The sequence below is a fragment of the Bos mutus genome, chromosome 5 (assembly GCF_027580195.1).
Source record: "Bos mutus isolate GX-2022 chromosome 5, NWIPB_WYAK_1.1, whole genome shotgun sequence".
In the NCBI taxonomy this organism is placed as follows: domain Eukaryota; kingdom Metazoa; phylum Chordata; class Mammalia; order Artiodactyla; family Bovidae; genus Bos; species Bos mutus.
This window is the reverse complement of record NC_091621.1, coordinates 13213713-13240545: the sequence shown is the minus strand read 5'-3', so window position 1 is coordinate 13240545 and position 26833 is coordinate 13213713. Positions and strand designations below refer to the sequence as shown.

At 38.2% G+C, this 26833-nt stretch overlaps 1 protein-coding gene across 2 annotated transcripts in view; it reads left to right on the top strand.

Annotated features, from left to right (window-relative positions):
• Positions 1–433: 433 nt before the first annotated feature.
• Positions 434–26833, top strand: part of NEDD1 (NEDD1 gamma-tubulin ring complex targeting factor) — a 53612-nt gene continuing 27212 nt past the window's right edge. Inside the window, exons 1-6 of one of the 2 annotated variants that reach the window (XM_005905543.3) lie at positions 434–533; positions 2672–2815; positions 6925–7019; positions 10727–10843; positions 12665–12805; positions 22527–22756. In XM_005905543.3, coding sequence (XP_005905605.1) covers positions 2680–2815; positions 6925–7019; positions 10727–10843; positions 12665–12805; positions 22527–22756 — 719 coding nt within the window. In that variant the 5' untranslated portion in view covers positions 434–533; positions 2672–2679. Of the gene's footprint in view, positions 534–607; positions 898–2671; positions 2816–6924; positions 7020–10726; positions 10844–12664; positions 12806–22526; positions 22757–26833 lie in introns of those variants that run through there. The other variant, XM_070370316.1, reaches the window with a different exon arrangement.

Genomic DNA, 26833 nt, shown 5'->3' with positions numbered 1-26833 from the left:
CATTTCCCTTTCATACATTTTATACCTTTTCTCTGAGGCAACTCTCAAGAGTTTCCGCTTTTCATTTAAGTATGTAATTATTTATGATCGTCTGCCCCTTATACTGGATTGTAGCTCCACCTGGCTAGAGACCAAGAGCGCTGACCCAACCCCTGTATTCCCAGGCTAAACTCAGCACTGTAAACCCAGTCTAGCAAAGGGCCTGGCATGCAAGAGGCAGTCAGCGAACAAATGGATGACAAAAGGGAAGCAGCCAGCGGCACCAGCGCCTCCCTGGAGCAGAGAGGAGCCGCCCAGGCCCTCAGTTGCCGCCCTTCCGTCCCAGGCGCTTGGATCAGGACTCGAACCCAGGCCCAGCACTGTCCCTGGCTCTGCCTTGTCAACTTGAGCTCCTCCTTGGGGAAGCGCCTCTCCTGGTGACGCCACTCAGAGGCGGGACTTCCGGCCGCCGAAGTTTAACAGTTCAGGCGGGAGCCGGAAGCCTAGCGCCGGAGCGGGCCGCGCCGAGGCCCCCGGTGTACGGCGGCTGAGAGGTGAGGTTCCGGAGGTTCCGGGGTAGGGCCCGCCGCCCGCCGCGTACTTGCCCTCTCCTGGTTCCCCACCCGCCCTCCGATCACCTCAGGGGGCGGGTCGGAGGTCCCTGGGCTCCCCGCGACCCAGCGGGTCGGGCAGGGGCGCGGCGGCCGGGTTGGCGGGGAAGTGCCCCGGAGCCGCGGGCCGGGGTCGCGCACCTCCGGTCGGGCCTGAGAGGTGGCCCGGGTCGACTGGGGCAGGTCGGGGGCGGCTCCGGGGGCTGCACCGACTCCGGAAAGTTTGCGCTTGCTAGCAGTCCCGTTACCGTTTTGTAAACCTCTCAAATTCGACTCGTTTAGCAGGCGCTCGAATGCATTTAACAAGGTAACTCCAGTTGAGCAAGACTCCTGCGAGTAAAATGCATTTTGGGTGAAAGAAAGTTGGAGAGCTTTTGCTTAAGTTCAGTGTAGTGAGTTGTTTCTTGTAGCCGCGAGGCTGATGGTGTTATGGTCGTGTGTCCTGACAGCTCACTTTTGATGGGAGCCTCTTTCTGCGGCTAATATGCCGCGCCCTTAAGTGTGCTCAGTTCTCAGAACACTGGTTGATGGGCCTTTCCCCGCTCTCCTTTGAGAGGAGCAAACAGACATTGAGTGACTCGGCCAAACTGACTGTCACCTAACTCAGGGGCAGGTCATCTGAGCCAGGACTAAAGTGATCTTTCCGCTACATCACACCGCTCAACAGGTGTGGTCTAAGATTACAGTAAAGACATCTTTCAATGTTGTTTCCTGGGTTTACAGATGCTTTTCCAGCATTTCATTGTTGTTGAGGAGGAATCCAAAGGGCATAAGTTATAACATGTTAAGCCATCAAATCCAAACACTGTGTCTACATTTCAACAGGTGACTAAGGGCTCTTAGTAGAACAGTTTTTATCTGCTGAATGAAGCAGAGTGAATCACTTAAGTGACTTTTCTAGTTAACGAAATTTCAGCCTCATTATAAACACATTAAAATTTCTGTCTCTTGAGAGTTGAAAGAGCCCTGTATTTTACTATGTCTCTAAATTGTCCTCTGAAATATCCTTACAAATGTGATGTTTTGTTGATGACTTGGGAACCTGTGACATCACTTATGCTCTGCCACTCTCTTGACACTGTCCACACCAGGAAGATGTGAAGGTGTATTTTTAGACCCTTCCCTTCCCTTCCCCTTTCTCCCAGGCTGTTTTTGACCTTTTTTTCTTACCCATCATGCACTACTATGTGTGTTTTGTCTTCTAGACGGCCTGGGTTTGTGAAATCACTTTGTAGGAATTATGGATTCGAACTGTGAATAGATAATACAAGCGAAGGCATTGTGGATCAGGTGTTGGTATAGGGACTTAGTGACATCTTCTCAGGTTGTATTTGCTAATTTTAGAGTTATTTGGAAGACCTGCAGTGGTGGGATTCTAACCTGCAGGAGTGCTAGAGTTTATCATATCTTTTTTTTTTCAAGATGAGGCATTTACCTAACCAACAGTTATTTGTTGAATACCAACTGTGTGCCAGGAATGTTTGATGACCAGTAATTAACAAGACAAGACAGTTTTGGTCAAGTCAAGGGCCACAGATGTTATGAGAATAAGAATTGCAGATAGCAGGAAGGGCCATGAAAAAGTGGAACAGGAGAATGGGGTCTAGAACAATGGGTTTAGCCATGGTGGTCAGGGAAGGCCTTTCTGAGGAAGAAACATGAGCTAAGACTGGGATGATGTGAAGGAGATGACCCTGGGAAATTGGGAAAGGTCATTCCTGGCAGACGAGGTAACAGAAACACTTGGAAGTGAGAAAGAAGGCCAGTGTGTTTGGTGGCCCTGGGGAAGAAAGGAAAGTTACATCAGGCCAATTTATGAAACTCTCCACACTAAGGAGGCTACATTTCATTGCAACTGCTGTGGAGAGCCATTGGGAAGGTCAGCTAAGACTATGATCCAGTTTACATTTTAGGAAGATCCATCCAGTAACTCATCTTTGTGGTGAGCGCAGTCTCTGGGACACAAGTGAAAGTGTGGAGCCACTTGTTTTGGATAAGATGCCTCATTTTAACTCTTTTTTTTTTGTTTGTTTTAAACCTATTAATTGTTTTTAAAGCATGTTGTTTTAAACAATTTGTAGGTGCAGTCATGCAGGAAAACCTCAGATTTGCTTCATCGGGAGATGATGTTAAAATATGGGATGCTTCATCTATGACACTGGTGGATAAATTCAACCCACACACCGCACCACATGCTATCAGCTCAGTGTGTTGGAGCAGCAATAGTATCCTTTTTTAAAAAAAACAAAAATAGCCACTATGTTAAACATCCAGTAGCAGTGAAACTTTTTTGTGTGATCCATAATGAGAAATATATTTGGCATAGCTGTGAAAGATAAAATGAAATAGGAATTTAATAAACAATATGTCATATGATAGGGGCTTTCCGGGTGGCTCAGTATTAAAGAATCTACCTGCCACGCAGGAAATATGGGTTCAATGCCTGGATCAGGAAGATCCATTGGAGAAGGAAATGGCAACCCACTTCAGTATTCTTGCTTGGGAAATCCCATGGACAGAGGAACCAGGCAGGCTATAGTCCATGGGGTTGCAAAGATTCAGATATGACTTAGCGACTAAACAATGACATATCATGTGATTGAAAACTGATATTCTCCATTGATTTCATTAAAAAAATTTATTTGCAACCCACTACATTTAACAGCACTGGTATTAAAAATATATGTTAGCTACTAGATGCAGACCATAGAGTTTTGTGTCAACAGTTCATTATTGAATTAAATGGAATAAGGTAGGTAATGGTGGAAATAATCCTGAAAGTTCTGGAATGATGTTTTGCATCTGCTGCTAAGTCACCTCAGTCATGTCCGACTCTGTGTGACCCCATAGACGGCAGCCCACCAGGCTCCCCCGTCCCTAGGATTCTCCAGGCAAGAACACTGAAGTGGGTTGCCATTTTCTTCTCCACTGCATGAACGTGAAAAGTGAAAGTAAAGTCGCTCAGTCGTGTCCGACTCTTAGCGGCCCCATGGACTGCAGCCTACCAGGCTCCTCCGTCCATGGGATTTTCCAGGCAAGAGTACTGGAATGGGGTGCCATTGCCTTCTCCATTTGCGTATTTGTGCATCTAGTTGGGAAATTCAAGACAGAACTTGAAGACAAAAGCAAAAGTTGAGGGAGGAGATAAAAATTGTAGAACATTTCCATGTTACTGAGGTATTTCCTGTATTTCTCTTCCATTGTATCTGTGTTGAAAATAGTCTTGTTTCCCAAAAAGATAAATTATCTTGATTGAATTTTCCTAAGGTTTTTATGTTTCTGATTCCTATCCTTCCTGTCTTAGTAAATTCTGTGTACTAGGTCGCTTCAATTTTGTCCAACTCTTTGTGACCCTACGCAGTGTAGCCCACCAGGTTGCTCTGTCCATGGGATTCTTCAGGCAAGAATACTCCTGTGGGTTGCTATGCCCTCCTCCAGGGAATCTTCCCAACCATGGGATTGAAACCACATCTCTTAGGTCTCTGGCATTGGCAGGCAGTTTCTTTACCACTAGTGCCACTTGGGAAGCCCAAGTTCATTTATTTGGCTTCTCTGAGTTTTAGTTGAGTCACGTGTGGTCTTTTATTGCGGTGTGCAGGCTCTCTGCAGGCTCTTTATTTGTAGTGCTCCCCAGTGGCATGTTGGATCTTAGTTCCCTGACCAGGAATCAAACCAATGTCCCTTCCACTGCAAGGCAGACCCTTAACCACTGGACTACCAGGGAAGTTCCTGGTGGATAAAATGAACTCGTAAATAGGGATTTCTCAATATCTCACCACTAACATTTTGGGCCAGATAATGTTTTGTCGTGGAGGCTGCCCTGTGTGTTGTAGGATGGTTAGAAGCCTTCTTGACCACTACCAATGAGATACCAGTAGCCCCAGTGGTGACAGCTGCGAGGCATCTTCAGAATTGCCACATATCAATTCTGTGAGGGGCCAGAATCATCCTCAGTTGAGAACCATTGCTGGAAACAAAGTACTGTTACCACCTTTTGTATGAAAATGTTCTGTATTCTTGGTATGGTAGAGATAACCATTCTTTTGTGGAACTCATACAGTGTTTCTTAAAGAACAGATTAAGCTTGAACATGTGTCTGATCTTATCAGTATCAAAGTAGTAATATTCGGCTTCTTGATGAAAGTAAAAATATCAAAGCTTTAAAATATGAATGATTCATGAACAAAAACATTAGAAAGTTTTCATGCCCAGTCTAATTATTCTTGTAAATATATATAACAAAAATGACAAGTTTTCTTATTGAATTAAACTTTCCTCTTATCATTCCTTGATTTTGTATTAAAGTAGCAAAGTAAGTTACTTTGGCTCCCTGTTAATCAAACTCATGTGAGGGGACTGTGTTTTTGAAGCCCTCTGCAGATCTATAGTGGGGGGAAATGTTTAAAGAGAGTGACAAATATGTGATGTTGCTTCTATTATTAGATTTTTATTATGTTTAGAGCTTAATTTTCCGTTACTTACTGCATAAAAGTACCAATTCTTAGTGATTATTTTTTATTCCAAGGAGTTTTATCAGGAGTTGGCATTTACTGATAAACCACTTAAAGGTCTAGCAACAAAATTGCTGTGACTATGACAATGTGATGGTGTCCTTTGGGTTTTGGAAACTGGTTTTATTTCTGTAGTTTTCTTGTATAAGTACATGTGCACTGGAAACCTTTGTATAGTTTTATTCCTATTGAGGCTTTGATGCCTTCCTTAGAGGTTAGTTACTGAAGACCAAGGGATTCCCAGACTCAGATATTTGGGGACCGCTTAGCATGGATTCCAAGGACAGAGTTAATGGTGAGATGCCATGAAGATCGGGAGAAGGTGATGGCACCCCACTCCAGTACTCTTGCCTGGAAAATCCCATGAACCGAGGAGCCTGGTGGGCTGCAGTCCATGGGGTCATGAAGAGTCAGACATGACTGAGTGACTTCACTTTCACTTTTCACTTTCATGCATTGGAGAAGAAAATGGCAACCACTCCAGTGTTCTTGCCTGGAGAATCCCAGGGACGGGGGAGCCTGGTGGGCTGCCGTCTACGGGGTCGCACAGAGTCGGACACGACTGAAGCGACTTAGCAGCAGCAGCAGCAGCAGCAGCAGCCATGAAGATCAGTTTTCTTTTTTTTTTTAAATCAGTTTATTATTTTTTTGGCCCTCCAGGTAACACTCCTCACTTTCTTAAGACTTCTAAAACTATATGAGAAATAAGTGGAGTAACTTGAGTATACTTTTGTAGTATCTTCTTTCAGTCCTTTCTTTAATATATTCTATAAAGAAGAGTAACAGTAAACATAGGAAGAAGCCAAGGAAAGGGAAAATGATTTATTTTTCTCAATATTGTAAAATCTAGATAGGTGGAAGTGATTTTGTTTGAATCATATGTCATGATAAAATTACAGTCCATGGTCTGTTCACAAAATGGCTGAATGTTCTACAAATCACTTAAAGTAATGCAGTTTGGACTTTGCTTGTTAAAAGTGTATGTTTAAACTTCTGATATTTTGTTTTGACTCTCAAAATCAGGCTCTTGTTCTTGGTTATATTATTGTGTTTAGTCATGTAAAAATACTTACATTATTTTGTGTTTACTGATTATTTCACTTATTTATGTGAAATAAGGTAAATTTAATTTTAAATTATTAAATCAAATTTTAAATAATTCTTATTTTAATAATTTAAAATTGTATTTTAAATAATTTAAATTTAATTGAGCCAAAATAAAGTTAAAGTAAAACTCATAGGTGCTGTGTAATCGCACTTACTTATATTTGCTACATACACTATAATATTCTTAATACATTAAAAATTGAAATTCTCTATCATAAGCATTCCAGTCCATTCCATTCCAGGAAATATCAGGCTTTATTTTTTAGTGGAAAAATAGGAGACTAATATGGACATTTGCTTCCTAGCTTAAACTGGTATCAAGCACTGCATTACTAAATAATTATCTTAAACCATATGTGTAGAAGAAAAGGCTGATTGGTATTTGCTTGATGTTGCTTTTATCATGCTCTCATTCTTGAAGGATAAAATTAGACCTTCTGGCCTACTCTTTGAAAATGGGGTAGTATTTCACACAGGTTAAATAGCTTTCAAGTGATAGCAAAGTCAAAAAGGATAGTTCTTCCCTGCAGTAGTAAAGAGAATTAGTCTTAGTAATTAGTAATCTGAGCCAGTTTTGAAAGCTAATGTATCAACTATGTTCATTGTTTGTCTTCTTAGTTTAGTGTGCTTGCTTTTATCATCACATTTCTTTATGGTGATAGTCGAGTGCTAGAGCTGCTCTTGGATTGTTTGATGTTCCATAACTCTTGATTTAGATAACTTTCTAGTGACAGCATCTTCCAGTGGTGACAAAATAGTTGTTTCAAGTTGCAAATGTAAACCTGTCCCGCTTTTAGAGCTTGGTGAAGGGGTAAGTGATTTTTTTTTTAAACTTTTAAAAATCTTAGTCCTGCTTGCGTGGTAATTGCTTATTTATTATGGTGCTAACAACTAAATTTAAAGGAGTTTAAAAGCATTATTCTTAACCTGAGCTTAAAATAATACAGTTAACACTTGAAGGTGAGATAAGTGTGCTTACTGATACATCTTTAGGTAAAATAATATTGGATCCTAGGGGAGCAATCAAGGACTTAGATTTCGTCAGCTAGGTGGCATCTCCATTTTCCCTCTGTTGGAGGTTTCCTGGTATTGCTGTGGCTTTTTAGGACTATGTTCCACCAAGGTTCCTAGGTTGATCTGACCAAAAGGGTCCTAATGATGTAGCCCTTCCCTTACTAACAATAGGCTCAGCACCATCAGCTAAAGATCCTTATCTGATGGTGACCTTCTGCTTTAGCTTTGGTCCAGTGGGTGCTACCTGAGCCTCTCCAAGCCCTCCTGTAACAGAACAGGCTTTGTCAAAATGAGCTTTGGTTCCAGAGCATTTAAACAAATTTCTCACTATATATTCTTACCCTTTTGTTTCATAAGTTTATCCCTCTGATTCAGGATAATACTGGCTTTTTCATTTCCAATCACATATTTCTTGAAATTTGTTTCCATTTTAAATAAGATCTAAATAAAAAGGAATATGTAGTTGATGGTTCTTTTTTTAAATTTCAAAGTTTTATGGTGGACTCTAAGCCATAATGAGTTGTCATGATTTTATACACTGGAGTAGATAAGGTGGCCTAATTAGTAATTGTTCTCCAGTTGCTTTGAAGTGGAACACAGCAGGACTACACAATATGAGTTCATCTAACATATTAATAAAAATGACTTAGAATTTCTAGCAGTCCTTTTATTTCTAGCAGTCCTTTCCTAAAGGTATCTGGTAGGATTGGCCTCAGCATCAGTTCCAGCCCACAGGTGGTGGAGACTGGGACAGATAGAATGTGTGTTAAGGGTAGGAATGGCACTTGCCTTTCAGCCTCAGTAAGTGGAGTTGAGATATGTGGGATCTAGTTCCCGGACTAGGGATTGAATTTGCATCCCCAGAGTGCCACTGGGCGGTAAAGGTAAACTGTACTCTTCAAGAGCAGGCAGAACATCTTAGTCATTTTTGGATCTTCAGATCATGTCCAAGTTGATCAGCTAACATTTGTTGAATTAAATATCAACATCAAAACAGTCTTGATTTGGGGACTGCCCTGGTAGTCCAGTGGTTAAGAATCCTTCCAGGGCAAGGGATGCAGGTTCGAGCCCTGGTCCAGGAACGAGGTCTCACATGCCTCAACAAAAGACCCTGCATGCTGCAACTAAGACCTGATCCAGCCAAAACAAATAAAAAGTCAAAAAACAAAAACAGTTTTGATCTCCACTTCTGCCACTGTTTAAGGTGGAACTTTATTTAAAGTCCATACTAGTTTTCTTTGATTTTGTATTTTACCTCTCTAAAGTAGACAGATTGGTCTTGACAGTATGATAATGGATATGATAACCTAGAAATTTGACCTGATGTTATCTTCAGATTTTAAGATTCTACCCATTGCTTTTGTCTTAGGGTACAGGATTCCTGTAATAACCAATTTCCATTAATTATTTAAGTTCACTACCTACATTAATAATACATTAACATAAAAAATCCTCTCATTAGGGTAAGCAGCTAAAAATAAAGGTTTTGTTCTGAGCCCTTATGAATAATTTCAGTTGTTTTTGATGATTGGGATTTTAATATATTGATCTTTGATGGATGCCATTTTTATCTATTTTATTTAAAGGTAAACTCCTGATCTGCAGTAATAACCAGATTCTAAATTTTATTAGTCTATTTAGACCAAAGTCAATTCCTCGAATGATGTCTGCAAGAGAATTATAGTGACCATACTGAAATATTGATGTAATGTGCCCCTGATATTTTTGTGTGTTAATACTTTTGACTCGGTTAGAATTTCAAAGCTGGAAGAAACCTTGGGGGAGAGAGAGGAGGCCATCTGCACCCTTTTAAGAATCTGGTGCTCTCTTGAGCAGAGGATGTTTTTGAAATGCATGGACTATCAAGAACAGTAGATCAGGTCCTCATCTCTCATTTCTCAAAGGTAGAAATGTAGGCTTAGAAAGATGAGATTACTTGCCTAGAGCTAAGTAATTTGCCTTCAGTCACAAAATGTACCCTTTGGAATTAATTTCTATCCCTGCCCTGCCCCCTTATGGTGTTCAGCTGGAGTGGGAATAATTAATGTAACTATATAGTGTATCTGAAAGTTAATAGGAAAAAAACAACAACCATGCAACATTGTAGCATAGTTACTGATGATACCACCAGATAGATGACATGCATACATACTCATTATGAGAAAACTTGGTTACCACTGTATTTTTAGCCATTTGTTCTATAAATATTTATTGAACATGGATATGGTCTTTGCTCTAAGGAAACTAACATTCTGGTGAAAGACACAGAATAAATGAGTAAACAGTACCCAGTGATAGTGGTAAGTTGTTATGCAGAGAGCTGAAGTACGTTATTGAGTTAGCAGGTGGTTAGTTAGCAGTTAGTTAGGTGGGGAAGGGGTCTTCTGAAGTTGTGGTATTTAAGTTGATATCTACTGATCAGGTGAAGTCATTCAAGCCAAGGTTCAGGGGAATTGACTTTCCAGGCAAGAATAGCTGTGTAGAAGTCTGGAGGCAAATATAGTGTCATTACATTTAAGGAATGGAAGATGGTCCTTGTGCCTAGAGAATCAGTGGGTGGGGAGGAAACTGGTGAGAGACCAGTTAAGGAAGGGCTAGATGAATAGGGCATTGAAAGCCAGCTTGATGATGAGTTTGGAATTTAGGTGTGATTAGAAGCCACTGAGGATTTTAAGACACATGATTTGATATACATTTCATAAAGGTCACTCTATGTATAGAACATGGAATGTAGGGAAGCAAGAGTGGAAGGCAGACAACCAGTTAGGAGGCTGCTGTTGTGCTTTGGCAAGTTTTGGATCAGGGTGCTTGCAGTGACCGTCGATAGAGGGGGGCACCCTGTGGGGTATATTTTACGGTTGGAGTTTAGAGAACTTGCTGATAGACTGAGTGGAGGGAGAACAAGGAAACAAGGTTCCTTCTGAACTTCTGTCTTGAGTAGTTGGATGAATGGGACCTTACAGTAGGGGGGAAGAGTGTAGAATTAGTTTCTGATGACAGGATGTTTGAGATTTGGTCCATTTGGGGGAGATGCACTGTGCCTTGGGACTAGTATCTTGTCCTCTTTATAAAACTTCCCCCTCTGTAAATTGAAGGGTTTAAACTAGGCATTCTTCAAAGTCTCCTCTACCTTTAGAATTTTCTGAGCTGTGGGTTGATTTTGATTTGAGATATTCTGTGGAGTATAAGAGCAGGTTTTGTTAAAGGGAAATATGCAGGGCAAGTAAGCCCTAAAGGGACTCTGAGACTTGCTGGTTTCCTAAGCTTCCTCTGTCACCACCTTTATGTGAGAAGAACATGAATCTGGTTATTTCCTTAAAGCCATTTTGAACACTTTGCAGACTGTTGAATTCTTGTGAAAGATGATGAGAGCTGAATCTTTAGTACAAGAATTGACATGTCTATAGCATTTCACTCAAATGTTTTTCATGTGCTTACCAAGTGTTGGATGAGAATTGATAGTCAGCTCTGGTCTCTATTAACATGACTTTTTTTTTTAAATAGCAAAAGCAGACATGTGTCAGTTTAAATTCAACATCTATGTATTTGGTAAGCGGAGGCCTAAATAATACTGTTAATATTTGGGATTTAAAATCAAAAAGAGTTCATCGATCTCTTAAGGTAAGCAACTTTTTAAAAAAAATCTTTACAGAAATGTGTTTATTAGTAATTACCAAAATTTAATTTTGAGCTTTTATGATAACAATAAGCAGCTTCAGAATGAAGTGAGATTTGTTAGGGAATATAAAGATGTGTAGCCAAAAGCTTACTTTTTTGAGTTTATTTTTCCTTCCATGTATGTTACTGTGTTGCTGGGGTTAAAACTTTTTCCTTATTTTTTCACTTTGTTCTGCTCTTGAGTGGACCACTTCCTTCATTTTTAAAAAAAATATGGTTTATTGTCATTAAAGATTTTTTTAAGGCTCTTTGAAAAAGTGAGAGTGATTTTGGGATGATAGTATTCAATCTGGTAATCAGTTTGGAGATATTGCTTCTTAGTTCTCTGCTGCTATTTGTGTTATTTTTGTGTGTATTTTCATCTTGGTAATAAAATGTTTCTGAAATAATTTACTATTTATAATTAGTGTTTCTTTAAATAGCTTTTGCAGTTTCAGAAAATGAAAAGAATCATTGTGAAAGCCTCTGGTTGTGATTGCTTTTTTGGACTTCTATCATTTTGGTATTTGGAAGTTCATCTTTAAAATTGTTTTCAATTTTTGTCTTTCAAAAAAGTTTTAACATGTGAAATTTTAAACATATTATATATATATACACACATACCTACACAGAAAAAGAATTTCCTAAAATATAAAGCCATCTCCTGGCATGCTTCAGGGACCATTTGAGAAAGTTGTAAAATAAGTGGAATATTATAGCTACAATTATTGTTATTACCTTAATTATTAGATACAAAGATTGGTTTGTTTCTGTTATTAAGATGTGACATCAAATTGTTAAAAACTATGCTGACCACTGTGCTCTTAGGCTGCTGCCTTTAATTTAGTCTTGGAAAACATAATCCTTGTGAACTCAGTTTGTTCTAAACGGTTTTATTTCCTCAAAGTGGATTCCCCTGTGCATCAGGGAGACAGTGCTAGTATAATGGGAGGAAAATAAGCTTGAATCTGAGCTTTGCCACTGGCAGTTCTGTGAGCTTGCAGTTTGTTAACCTTAGTTAACTCATCTGTAAAATAGGAAAAATGACTTTGCCTCCCATGCTTGTTCTAAAGATTAATAATAATTAAAACTCCAGCCTAAGTTGGTACTCAACAGACGGAAGCAGCATCTATCAAGTCTCAAACATGCTTTCTCAATTCGGCTTTGGGGGGCTTTTTTTTTTTTTCTGCTCTCTTCCATTTTGCAGTGTTAGGTTTCATTCTCCTTCCCCTAACTTACCTCTTAATCGCTTTCTTTAAGGTTGAACTCAAGCTTCCTGTCTTCTGTAAAGCTTCCTTTGTCAACTCAGCGCATAGTGAAGCCAAGCCTCTTTCGCTTTCCTCTGACACTTTGACTCTGCCCCTCCTTTAGGATTCATTCTGCCATTTGCATGTTTACTTAAACATCCTGTCTTCCCAGTTGAACAGTAATATTCTCAAGGGCAGAGACTCTCATAATAGTCAACTTGCAATAAAAGTTACTTGTCAGTGGAAGTGAATTCTTTAGGCATAATGCCATTTAGAAAATTACCTTTCCTTTTTGTCTCTTGTTTCATAGTGCCTGATCATTGTTATGGTTATGAAAAATAAGTTTGTTCCCTGAAGACTTGGTGCTGATCAAATAGTTTACTACTCATTTGTGTACTTTTTTTTTTTTTAGATTATTTTGAGGAAAATGTTAAGCAAATATTAGATTGACAAATATATAATATTTACAAAAAAACATGAAAAATATGCTGTTTGAAAGTTGTGTGGCACTCTATTTACTGTCATTTCTTTCATTCAGGATCATAAAGATGAAGTAACTTGTGTAACATATAATTGGAATGACTGCTACATTGCTTCTGGATCTCTCAGTGGTGAAATTATTTTGCACAGTGTAACCACTAATTTATCTAGTACTCCTTTTGGTCACGGTAGTAACCAGGTACAGTATGGGTTTATTCAAAATAAAGTTGATAAGAGATTTTTAATTATCTTACATAAGGCGATGAATTTCAGTTTTTAAAATTAAGTATTTAAAATTTGCATTTAGCGTGCTTGAAAAACTTACAGGTAGCTATTTTTTAATGGTAGTATTTTAAAACTAGTATATATTAGATGATGAAGCTTATATGAGTTTAGTTATTCTTTGAATGGTCACATGCTCCTAGAACTTAACTGCAGATAAAAAACATAAATAATTATTAATAGATTAAGCCTAAAACATGGATATTAATCTGTGACATTACAATTATAGAAGTATCGCATAACTTAAACCATGTCAGCTACAAGACAGATACTTAATGTTCATAAATACTCTGATGGACATGGAGTATTTGTTTTTAGGCACAGGGCAAATAGAGGCTTTTCTTTTTTGTTTGTTTCAAGTCTGTGATAGTTACAGTACCAAGGCATATTTACGTATTTCAGGTTAATACAGGAGTATTTAAGGAAATACTTTATATTTTATAAAGGAAATACTTTATAAATGCTTTTATAAAGCAAAATTAGTCAGTTACTGAATTTTTCTTTATAAAAAATTAGTCTGTAAAATTCTTAAAAGAATAAATGTAGTTTCTTCAGAAATCTAGCTCTTGACTAACTTTCCATGAAATTACCCACAGGAATTTCCCATCAGGTGCAAGTTCTTTTACTCTTACTTTGTATTGTAATCACTTTGGCCGTAAGTATTTTTAGGTAAAATACCAGAGCACGGGAGTGCTCCGGTTTTGAAAAGCCTTAAAATCATTCTTTGAACAGTTTGTTTAGTGTTCAAGGAAAATTTAACGAGTATTAAAAATATACAGAAAAAAGTCTTTTCTCAGATTTCATGTATATTGAGGTAATAGAGATATAAATGATTAGGTTTATGAGAAAGTGAGAGGTTGTTGAGAAACAATCTTATGGTCATTTAGAACAGAGAAAAAACTATCTGATTGGGAATAACAGAAAATTGGAGAAGGGACAGTTTGAGCTGGGTCTCAGGCTCGGTCTAAGGGTTTGGTTTTGTTTTACTCCTGTGTAATTTGATTCTGCCTTGTGCTGGGTTTAGCTCTTTGCGTGTCCACAGAGTAGTTGAAACTGTGTCTTGTTTCCTTGTCCTCAGCTGTTGTCTAACTTTGTGCCTTACATGGGAAAGATCGCCAATAAATATGTGAGTGGATGAGCACGTTCAAAGATAAAGATTTTAATACATTAATAAAGAACTTTGGGAGAGGAGTATTTTATTTGGAGGAAATCATACAAACAAAAAATAAAGAGAAAGGAAAGTGTATGGGTTTTATATAGGGCTAATGTGAGAAAAAGAAAAGTAGGAGCTAATGTTGATGGGACTTTGAATGCCAGACCGAAGGCTTGGCTTTTATTTTGGAAGACAGGAAACTAGTCAGAATATTTTGATTAGTTGAATGTCAGAACCATAGAATCCTTGAACTGAAAAAAGCCTTTAGAGGTAATCTCATTTTCTGCATTTTATGGATGAGGATAAGTGATTTACCACAGAGAATGATTAATATGGCCATAAAGATAGGAAGTAATATTTTGTTTTTGTAATTTTTTGGTTATTTTTATTATAACTGAGACATAAAACCTAAGCCCATAGATATTGGAACTATTGGGAAGAAAAATCTAGTGTTCAAATAGATGACTTGCTTTTTAAAGAAACAGAGTAGTCTTCTCCTTCCTCTTCTACTTCTTTCATCTCCTTCCTCCTCTCCTTCCTCTTTTCTTTCTTCTTTTCCTTCCCCTCCCTCTTCCCTTCTTCCTCTTCTCCTTCCCCCAATTTCCCTTCTCCTCTTCCTCCTTCTTTCTCCTCTTTCTCTTCCTCTTCTTTGGAAGAAGCATGATATATTAGAAGCATGATAAGTTTAGATTTATAAATTCTGGGTTGACTTTTCAGTAACATAAATATTAGGTTAGATACTGCCATGTATTTAAGTTTTTACTGTATTTTACTAGAGAGTTTTGGTTATTGCTCTTGGCCTTATTCTCTGTAAAATATTAAAGTTTTAAAAGTTGAGATATGTACGAGATACATACAGTAAAGTACACATATCTTAAATATACAGCTTGATGAATTGTTACACGTGCATACACCTGTGTTACTACATACTACCAAAATCAAGATACAGAACATTTCTGGCATACCGTAGTTCTCCCTCTTAACCCTTTCCAGTCACTACCTCATATTTCTTAAAAGAATTGTAGTGTCTGGTTTCTTCTGGTCTTCATTATGTTTGTTGCATGGAATAGTAGTTTATACTGCTTTAACTCCTGTGAAGTGTTCCATTATATGGATATACCACCATTTATCCATTCTACTATTGATGGATGTATGAGCTGTTTCTCATTTGTATCTATTGTGAGAAAGCTACTATGAATATTCTCATATGAGTCTTTTTGTGAATATGTTTTCATTCCTCTTGAGTAAATACTCAGGGGTGAAATTGCTGGGTCTTAGGGTAGGCATTAAGTTTTACTTCATTAAAAGTTGTCAAAAAGTTTTTAAAGTGCTTGTGCCATTGTATATGTCTATAAGCAATGTATGTGAGATCCAGCTGTTCCACATTTTTGCTCTTATCAAGTATTGTCTTGCTTTTTCACTTCAGCCACTTTAATGGTTGTGTAATTGTATCTCATGGTGGTTTTAATTTGCATTTCTCTGTTGAATGAGTTGGGCACATTTTTGTATACTTTATTTTGTGAAGTAACTATTCAAGTCTGTTCCTTTTTGTTTGGGGTTGTGTTTTTCGGATTGATTTATAGTTTATTCTGTTTTCCAGATGAAGTCATCCTTTGGATATACATGTTGCATATGTCTTCTCTTTTAGCCTATGGCTTTCCTTTTCACTCTCTTAATGCCTTTAAAAAATGAACAGAAGTTCTTACATTTATGTCTTTTGTGCTCCATTTCAAAGTAGTTTTTGTATGTGGTGTGAGATGGGATTCATCTTTCCATACAGGTATATGTTTATACCAGCATTATTTATTGAAAAGACCATTCGACTGCCACTGGGGTAAGTGTAGGTGATGAGAGGGTTTGGAGAACATTCCAGGTAGAGGTTATCACCGTTATAGAATTCTTACCACTATTATTGTGTTTCAAGTACAGTAATTGTCACTATATATATTTTCTCACTTATTCTTTGCTGCTCACTTCTGAGGTATAGGTTATTCTCATTTTAAAAATGAGAAAACTCAGATTCCAGGACTTTGAGATCACAAGATTCTTAATTGACTGACTTGAAGGTCAACTCTTGAAGACTGGTAGCATTGTTTCCTTTTGGATCTCTTTCTGGCTCAGGGGCAGCTAAATGTGTAAGTATTTGAGGATCCATAGCTTCAGGAAACTTTGCAGCATTCTCTTGTCACTTTGTGCAGGAGTCCCAAATTTTATTATCTCTTCTTCACATAAAAGAAATATATTTTAAAATGCTAGGTGGCAGGTTGCTGTATTGTTGATTTTCAGAGGATTTTCATTGATTACTTTGCATGGCAGACCTGAATTTATCTTCTAGTTTGCTGCTGCTGCTAAGTCGCTTCAGTCGTGTCCGACTCTGTGCGACCCCGAAGACGGCAGCCCACCAGGCTCCCCCGTCCCTGGGATTCTCCAGGCAAGAACACTGGAGTGGGTTGCCATTTCCTTCTCCAATGCATGAAAGGGAAAAGTGAAAGTGAAGTCGCTCAGTCGTGTCCGACTCTTAGCAACCCCATGGACTGCAGCCCACCAGGCTCCTCCGTCCATGGGGATTTTCCAGGCAGGAGTACTGGAGTGGGGTGCCATTGCCTTCTCCGATCTTCTAGTTTAGGAAGACAGTAATGCTGAAAGCTTATCTCTTGTGCAAGGTCAGATGAACTGGAACCTATATTTTCATGTTCCTGCTGCCTCCTGCTTGGGCAGTTGGCCTCTCTGTGAGCTTTATTGGGTACAGCTTTATGTTGTAAATCCCACGTTTATTTGGAGGGCTAGCTGTGTGAGCCTGGGCAAGTGACTTAACTCTCAAGTCTCCTTTTCCTTAACTGTCAAGTGAGAATGAAAATGTACTTTCAATAAGGTTTTTATTTTGTTGTTTTTAGGGCTAAATGAGATGCTGATATGGTTTGTAATATGTGATAGGAGGTCAGGGAACTTTTGATAAATAATCATATTAATTTATTAAAATAGCTTTTGTGGTTAACTTCTACAGACTACTTTGCATCTTTAGGTTTAATGCATTCCCTCCAGATTAACCAGTTGTAACTTGACCTCAGAAATCATAATTTGTGTTTTAGAGCAATGTAGAGTAAGGAGAGCGTTACGAAGGTGAAGAAATCAAACTGGAGCATGTTGGTTTTTTTCTCTTTTCCTGGAACAAATGTTTCTATATTTTTCGTGTACTATATTATTTCATTTTTCTCTACAGCATTAAAGCAGAGTGCATGGGCTCTCTGTAAATACCAGTTGGTCTCTAGGTATGTAAGTATGCAGTCTATTTTCTTAGTGAAGAAAGTTGAAGTTATGATTCTGCATATTTACATTTCCATTTTGCAAGCAGCATAATTGAAATCTATGGAGTTTTAAAAATTGATTCCTCAAAATTCATTTAAGATTTCAAGTATATTAAATACTCATTTTAGACATTCAAATAATGTTCATAAAAATTTCAACTCTAAAAATTGACATAATCCAATTCCAGTATACTGTCATCCAGCCAAGTTCCTATGCTGATCAGTTTTACTATAGGGTTTGGGTTATTGAGAAAAATAGTAGGTAGGGCACATCTAATGGTTAAATTTAAAATTTCTAATTTTGTTTCTATGAGCAATCAAGAATTTGAAATCTTTAAAAATCATCAAATTGCTTTCTTAGCAAAAGTGACAAAACCACGGAGTCTCACTGAATCTTTATACTGAATTTCATATTAGAAATGAGATTGCCTGAATATATTTAGAATCTTACTTTGAAGTGTCTGAGCTGAATTGAAGCTATTAGTTTTCTGTGGATCGCAGTGTCTGTCTGCAGGGGCAAAAAGCCTTACTGCTTCTGTAGAGCTGCCAGGGCTGACGCGCTCCTTAGATTATAACTGCAAGTCACTATTTGGCAAGCTCAGCAGCTTAGGCTCACCAATAGGTTAACCTGTGTTGCCTTTCTCAGACTGCAGTCTTTCTGAAAGCAGTTAAAATGTGGATATTTTATTGATTCCTTAGATTTAAAAGTGATCTTTAAATGTAATATCTGTGAGATTTTAAATATAACATTTTCAGTGTATGTTAAATAAGTCCATTTTCTTCAGTGAAATTTTTGACATTTTAGGTATAGATTCTGTAAATATTAATAAGCATTTGGCATATAGAGATCTGGTAAATAATTATTAGTTACATTTTAAAAATAATTATTTTATCAAGAATGAGTTTAATTCCAAGTTGGTTGACTTGGTTGACTGGTTTTGTTTATATCTGAACTTTGGCACTCAAAAAGTTTGACTTACTACAAAGCTTTGTATCTAGAGTAGTGGTTTCTTTTATGTTATATGGGGACATTGGTATACAGTTGTGTATTATGGTATAAAACATCCTTGATTATCTCAATATATTTCCTTAGTATTCGTCCACTTTTCTAGCCTTTATTTTATGTTTTCGAGCAGTTTTGTGATTAACGTGTTGGTGTAAAACAAACTTCCATATCTTTATATATTGCATCTTAAAGTATTATTTTGTCCTTTGGTTTTTCTCTTCTAAATTTTCTTTAATAGGAAGTGATTTGAAGAATGTTTTCTTGCAGTTTATCTATATAGCTCTGTCTTCTTTCCATAAATTTATAATTGTTCCATTGGTTCAGTCTTCTGCTTTTTCTTATTAGTGTTCTATCCTAGGTATTCTCATATTGCTAGTGTTCACAATTATAATTTTTAGTGCCTATATAATGTTCCATTGTTCAAATGGCACAGTTTATTTAGATAATCCTATACTTTAGGTATTTTCCAAATTTTTATAATCACAGTGAATAACATAATACTATTTCCATAAGTATATGTTTTCTGCTTCTGACTTTTTCTTTGAGATTAAAAATTCTCTTTCAATGTAACTCTGTAGCAGGCTTACATTTTCTTTCCTTGAGGAGTTAAAGTGTGTTATTCTTATCATTTTTGGTCTCAAGTGTCTGATCATAATTTAAGTATTTTTTTCCTTATAAGTTATTTGTTCCTTTTCCTATATGTGCAGAGGATTTTTTTTCCTTTAAAATCCAGTAATTCTACTAGATTGTGTCCTGGTGTTGGTTATTCCGTATTGCTATTTTTAGGTACATGGTATGATCAGTTAATATGTAATTTCAAATGTTTTTTTCTTTCAGGGAGTTTTCTTGAATTATGGTTTTTAGTATTTGATATTTTCTTTATCTTTGTTTTTTCTTTGTTGAATCTTCTTCAGTGATTTGCTACTTTCATATCATTTTTAACTTTTTTCTTCATTTTTGATTTTTAAAAATTCTTTCCTTTTGACCTATCTTTAAGGTATTATTTGTTATATTTCTTCATTCTGTATTCCTTATACATTTAATGAAAGCTATGTAATGTAGCCTTCTTTTCTTTTTTTTTTAGACTTCATCTTTAGGATTAAAGGATTAAAATTTACAATTCTTTTCCAAGTTCTGACATCTCATTTTTGAGTTTTCTAATTCTGACTTACGTTGTTTTTTTTAACGTCTTGTATCATTTTCCTGTCTTTTTGGGCCTCTGTTGAGAATGTCTTCTTTTTTGTTCTCTTTGTTCTTATAATAACTTTGTCTGGGGTTCATCTGTGAAGTCCGTTTCCCTCAACTCTGCAACAGAGAAGGAGTTTAGAGGGTAACTCTTCTGAGATTGCTTGGTTTTGTTCTGCTCCTGGACTTGTATGTGGATTTTCACTTTGCTTCAACTATCTTGACTCCAACCTGTTCAGGTTTGTTTCCACTGCTAGTAGTGTCTCCTCAGTATGGAGCCCTGACCTGGGAAGGAGATGCCTTGGCTGGACAGTTTTGGGGGTGTTCTAGCCCTTCAGACCTTTCTGCAAACTTCTTGGACAGAACTACTAATGCTGATTCTATGGGTATTCCTGGTTTAGCTGATATTGTCAGATTGGCCACCACACTTTCCCATGGATGCATTTTGGCTATGTGGGGCTTTTCCTGTTCTCAAATCTTTCTCAGTCCCTATAATTTCCCTCTGCTTCCTCCTGCACAGATACTAATACTATGAAGGACTATGGCTGTTAAATGTTTGATCTGCTAGGATATTTTGGGGCTCATGGGGATACTTGAAACAGTCTAGTTTTACTGTAAATGTTGTTCATGGGGTTTTAGTTTTGCTATCTGATTTGCTATCTGTAACACATACACACTCACACATTATACTTACAGTCTGTGCTGGGATTCCCAAGACCAGGTTTGATGATTCACTGGGAGGACTCACAGGACTCAGTGTAGAGACGTGGTGTTCATGGCTATGATTTATTACAGTGGAAGGATACAAAGCACATCAGCAAAGGGAAAAAGGTGCATAGGGTGAAGTCCCAAGGAAACCAGGCATGAGCTTCCAAGAGTCTTCTCTCAGTGGAGTAGATGTATTTAATTTTTCCAGGATCAAATTGTGACAGCATGTATGGAATATGGTTTACCAGGGAAGCTTGTTAGAGACTGATTGGCCAGGGACTTTGTTGGAGACTGCTTATCTTGACATCCTCTGCCTAGCATGTACTGAATTTCCAAATTCTAATAATGATAGCAGGTGTTCATCCATGGTTCAGCCATAAACCATATCTTTTGCACAAACAGTTTGGGCACAGTGAGCCACTCTTTATCAGTCAGTGAGCCACTGTCTTCAGTTAGGGTGGTGGGAACCCCCCAAAAGATCCAAGTTTGAAGACTCCAGCCAAGGGCCCATCTTGAAAGCAGGACTTTATAAGGATAAGCAGTCTTAGGCCTGCTTGTGCACACATACACAACAAATGGAGGGACTTAGGGAGACTGAAAAACTCTGCCACGGTCGTAACCTCTATCTTCTCAGAGTCCTCCAGTTACAAGGACTTTAGGCAAGACAGAATTACATTCAGATTTCTGGCTTTGAAGAAGTTATTGCTGCAATGGTATGAAGGGTAGATAGCAAGACACTGAGAATGGAAATAGGCAGTAGCTCAGGTGACAGATGATTGGTGCTTGAAAGAAGACAAGTGAGTGAAGAAGAGGGAGGAATGGAGTTGAAGGGATACTGTATATATTAATACTTATGAGAATGTGTATGTGTATAAAAGGCTTCCCTGGTGGCTCAGCGGGAAAGAATCCTTCTGCTAATATAGGAGACATAGGTTCGATCCCTGATCCAGGAAGATCCCCTGGCAACCCACTCTAGTATTCTTGCCTGGAAAATTCCATGGACAGAGAAGCCTGGTGGGCTACAGTCCATGTGGTTGCAGAGAGACACAACTTAGCGATTAAACAACAACATAGTAGTTATCTTACCTTAGGTGTCAGGTTGCAAATACTTGGTTTCCTTAGACAGAATTTGTGTTATGTTATTCTTACATATTTTTTATTGTTGAGGGCTAATACTTACTATTTTGAAACATCTTAAAGTAGAATATGAGTTTTTAATATGTAAAAGCTAGTGGAATCTAAATTTCAAATTTTAAGTCTTTTTGAAGTGTGTTAGATTAGATAGAACAAACAAAAAGCCTTCAGGTTTGACTTTTGTTCTGTGGCAGTTTTATCTGGGACCTGTATGTGTAGCTGATAACTGCCAACTGTGATTCATTCAGTGATTTGTTGCTTTCCTTGAGACTATAAATAAAAGTGTCTTGTGGCTAGTTTCCCAATCTTTGGATTCTGCTTAATATTGATTTCTATACTTTTATTTTGCTTAAATGTAAAAAATCAGGTAATTGTGAAATATTTAATTCTCAACACAATAAATGATAGTATCAGCCAAGTTAGAAAGTAACATTTTAGTAAAAGTAGATAAATTCATCCACTTTCAGTCTCAGAAGACCTGCTTACTCAAACTGGATCTTTGTTTATTCTTGTCCAGCAGAAACTGAAAAAAGTCTCCACTGCCTCCAGAGATGAGTGTTTTAGAGAAAGGCTAGCGTTGCCCTCAGGCCAATGCTTTTGAAAGAATGGTAGGCCATCCCCAGTCTAGAGTGTTGCCAATACCCCCTTTATATTGAGTTAATTTTTTATTGTGCTTCCACTGTAGAACTGCCAGCACATCAGATTCAAAGAAATATATTCAAATATAAAAAATATATATTGAAAACAAATGCAGACTATTTTACTTATTCTCTACCAGTGTTCCCTTATGTTTATTCATGATCTGACTGTGACTGGGTCTTTTATTTAGGTGGAATGTTATAATCCTGATGAATTAATATAGTTTACCTCAATATATTGTATTTTTCTTCTGTAAAAGAGGTGATTGAAGTAACTCTACTCTGACATAATAAAATCATGAGTACTGTTCAATTACTAGAATTAGGATCTTATAGCCCACTGAATGATGTTATGGTTGTCCTGATTATGACACCTGTTATGCCATAAACCAGGGAAGTTCTGAATCCCTTGTGAATAATATGGTTGGTATTTGGCCATTATTTATACCTTATATAAAATGCTTTTACATATGCTTACAATTACATAAAATTTATTTTTATTTTCCTAGTCTATTCGGCACTTGAAGTACTCCTTATTTAAGAAATCACTCCTGGGCAGTGTTTCAGATAATGGAATAGTAACTCTCTGGGATGTGAATAGTCAGAGTCCATACCATAACTTTGACAGTACACATAAAGCTCCAGCTTCAGGCATCTGTTTTTCTCCTGTCAATGAACTGCTGTTTGTAACTGTGGGCTTGGATAAAAGAATCATTCTCTATGACACTTCAAGTAAGAAGTAAGTATAACATGCTCATTTCTTAATTTAGTAACAAATAATTATTTCACTAGTAGCCATATTTGTGATTTGCATAGACCTCTGATGAATGTTAAAAGATCTAGAGATTGTATATTTGTTGTCTAACAAGGTAAAATTTTCTCTTCTTCCCATATGCAGAAAAAACTTGATGAGTCTTTAGAGTAATTCTGGGTGATGAATGTTGAGAGATAGCATGTTGATGATTTCACATCTTTATTTTAACATGCATGCCATGTTATTCTCTTCAGAATACAACTAAATTTGTATATTTTTAAAGCAACATGATTAATTTGCTTTAAAATTACTTCAGTGTCTAGAGCAGGGTTTGTAAGCCTTCACATTTTGGGCTGGATGAGTCTTGGTTGTGGGGAGTTGTCTTGAGCATTGTGGGATATTCAGCACCTTCCCTGGCCCCTACTTACTATTAGATTGGTGCAAAAGTAATTGTGGTTTTACACTTGAAATTTGCCATTTGATATTGAAATACATTCCTAAATAAATGTGGTTATGTTATTGTTGTTCAGTCGTTCAGTTGTGTCCAACTCTTTGCGACCCCATGGACTGCGGCATGCCAGTCTTCACTATCCTTCACAATCTCCTGGAGTTTGCCCAAACTCATGTCCATTGAGTCTGTGATGCCATCCAACCATCTCATCCTCTGTTGTCCCCTTTTCCTTCTGCCCTCAATCTTTCCCAGCATCAGGGTCTTTTCTAATAAGTCAGCTCTTTGCATCAGGTGGCCAGAGTTTTGGAGCTTATGTTATAGATCATTTTAATGCACATTTACCACTTTGTTTGTTTGTTTGTTTATTTGCTAAAGCCTTTGACTGTGTGGATCACAATAAACTGGAAAATTCTGAAAGGGATGGGAATACCAGACCACCTGACCTGCCTCTTGAGAAATATGTATGCAGGTCAGGAAGCAACAGTTAGAACTGGACATGGAACAACTGGTTCCAAATAAGAAAAGGAGTACGTCAAGGCTGTATATTGTCACCCTGCTTATGTCACCCTGCTTATGTAATTTATATGCATCATGAGAAACCCTGGGCTAGAGGAAACACAAGCTGGAATCAAGATTGCTGGGAGGAATATCAATAACCTCAGATATGCAGATGACACCACCCTTATGTCAGAAAGTAAAGAAGAACTAAAGAGCCTCTTGATGAAAGTGAAAGAGGAGAGTGAAAAAGTAGGCTTAAAGGTCAACATTCATAAAACTAAGATCGTGTAATCCAGTCCCATCACTTCATGGCAAATAGATGGGAAAACAGTGGCTGACTTTATTTTTCTGGGCTCCAAAATCACTGCAGATGGTATTGCAGCCATGAAATTAAAAGAGACTTACTCCTTGGAAGGAAAGTTATGACCAACCTAGGTAGTATATTCAAAAGCAGAGACATTACTTTGCCAACAAATGTCCATCTAGTCAAGGCTATGGTTTTTCCAGTGGTCATGTATGGATGTGTGAGTTGGACTATAAAGAAAGCTGAGCGCAGAAGAATTGATGCTTTTGAACGGTGGTGTTGGAGAAGACTCTTGAGAGTCCCTTGGACTGCAAGGAGATCCAACCAGTCCATCCTAAAGGAGATCAGTCCTGGGTGTTCATTGGAAGGACTGATGTTGAAGCTGAAACTCCAGTACTTTGGCCACCTGATGTGAAGAGTTGACTCATTTGAAAAGACCCTGATGCTGGGAAAGATTGAGGGCTGGAGGAGAAGGGGATGACAGAGGATGAGATGGTTGGATGGCATCACTGACTCGATGGACGTGGGCTTGGGTGGACTCCAGGAGTTGGTGATGGACAGGGAGGCCTGGCATGCTGTGGTGCATGGGGTCGCAAAGAGTTGGACACGACTGAGCGACTGAATTGAGCTGAACTGACTACTTGCTGTTTTTTAAAAAATATTTATTTTTATTTATTTATTTGACTTTGCCAGGTCTTAATTGTAGCATGTGAGATCTAGTTCCCTGACCAGGGATCAAAACCCTGCCCCCTGCATTGGGAGCATGGTGTCTTGGCCACTGTACCACCAGGGAAGTCCCTGCTGTTTATTTTATATTTATTTTAGACTATGGAAATGATGTTGGGCTTCCTTGGTGGTTCAGGTGGTAAAGAATCTACCTGCAGTGCAGGAGACCTGGGTTTGATCCCTGGGTTGGGAAGGTCTCCTGGAAAAGGAAATGGCTACTCACTTCAGTATTTTTGCCTGGAGAATTCCATGGACAGAGGAGCCTGGTGGGCCACAGTCCATAGGGTTACAAAGAGTTGGACTTGACTGAGTGACTAACACTTTTACACTTTACATGGAAATGATGTTAGACAAAAAGCAAATTTGAGTGATTTTCTTATTCGAGTTTAAAATGGGTCAGAAAGCATCAGAGACGACTCACAATATCAGCAATGCATTTGGCTCAGGAACTGCTAACAAATATACAGTGCAGTGGTGGTTCAAGAAGTTTTGCAAAGGAGACGAGAGCCCTGAAGACTGAGGAGTGTAGTGGCCAGCCATCAGAAGTTGACAGTGACCAACTGAGAGCGTCACTGAAGCTGATCCTCTTACAACTACCTGAGAGTTGCCAAAGAATTCAGTGTTGACTAGTCTATGATTGCTCGACATTTGAAGCAAATTGAAAAGGTGAAAAAGCTTAGTAAGTGGGTGCCTCCTGAGCTGACCGAAAATTAAAAAAATTATTTTGAAGTGTCATCTTCTTTTACTCTATGCAACAGCAACAAACCGTTTCTTGTTTGGATAGTGATGTGCAGTGAAAAGTGGATTTTGTACAACAACCAGTGACGACCAGCTCAGTGATTGGACCAAGAGGAGGCTCCAAAGCGTTTCCCAAAGCCAAACTTGCATCAAAAAAGGTCATGGTCACTATCTGGTGGTCCAAATCCACTACAGCTTTCTGTATCCTAGTGAAACCATTACATCTGAGAAGTATGCTCAGTAAATCGATGAGATGCACCAAAAACTGCAATGCCTGCAGCCGGCATTGGTCAACAGAATGGGCCCACTTCTCCATGGCAACACCCCACCACACGTCACACAACCAACACTTCACAAGTTGAATGAATCGGGCTACAAAGTTTTGCCTCATCCACCATATTCTCCTGACCTCTCGCCTACTGACTACCACTTCTTCAATCATCCTGACAACTTTTTGCAGGGAAAACGCTTCTACAACCAGCAGGATGCAAAAATTGCTTTCCTGGAGTTCGTTGAACCCTGAAGCATGGATTTTTATGCCCCAGGGATAAAGTTACTTGTTGTTGGCAAAAATGTGTTGATTTTAATGGTTCCTATTTTGATTTTAAAAAAAGATGTGTTTGAGCCTAGCTATAATGATTTAAAAATCACAGTCTGAAACCACAGTTAGGTTGGCACCCACCTAATAGATGTTAATAGTCCTCCTCAAATTAGCAAAGGTAGCAAAATTACCCCCAGTTGAGAACCCCTAAGGGTATGTGATTCTCTGAGAAGCAAGGGCTGTTATGCCTTCTTGTCCTTCTTACAGTTATAAGTGTGCTTGGTTAGCTTAAAAAAACAAACAAAAAAAAGCTTCAGGAGTGCTGGAGGTATATTCAAGACACCTACCAGTATCATGTGAAGAGAACTAGAAATGATGTAATAGTACTACTAGGGAAGGACCTACTGTAAGCCCCCTTTTAAAGTTTACTGTTACTTATTTCACTCTTCTTATTTTTTTCCCCCTTATTCTTTGTTATTCTTTTATTTTGAGCTGATTTACTGAAAACCCTAATAGTAAGCCATTCCTCTCATATACCAGACACCCTAGCCAGAAGCTCAGCTTAGCTTCCAGCAGAGTTAAGCCTCATGAGTTCTAGCTTTTGGGTTAAGAGATGCAGAACTAAGAGCAAAGTGGCAGCTGCTTCCTTGTCAAAGGTCACAGTCCTCTTGAGGCCTAAGCAGGTCCCTAAATGGAAAGGAGACACTTAGAGCCTCCTTAACCCTGAGGTTGTGTGTGTATGTGTGTTATTCGCTCAGTCATGTCCGACTCTGTGTGACACCAAGAACTATAGCCCACCAGGCT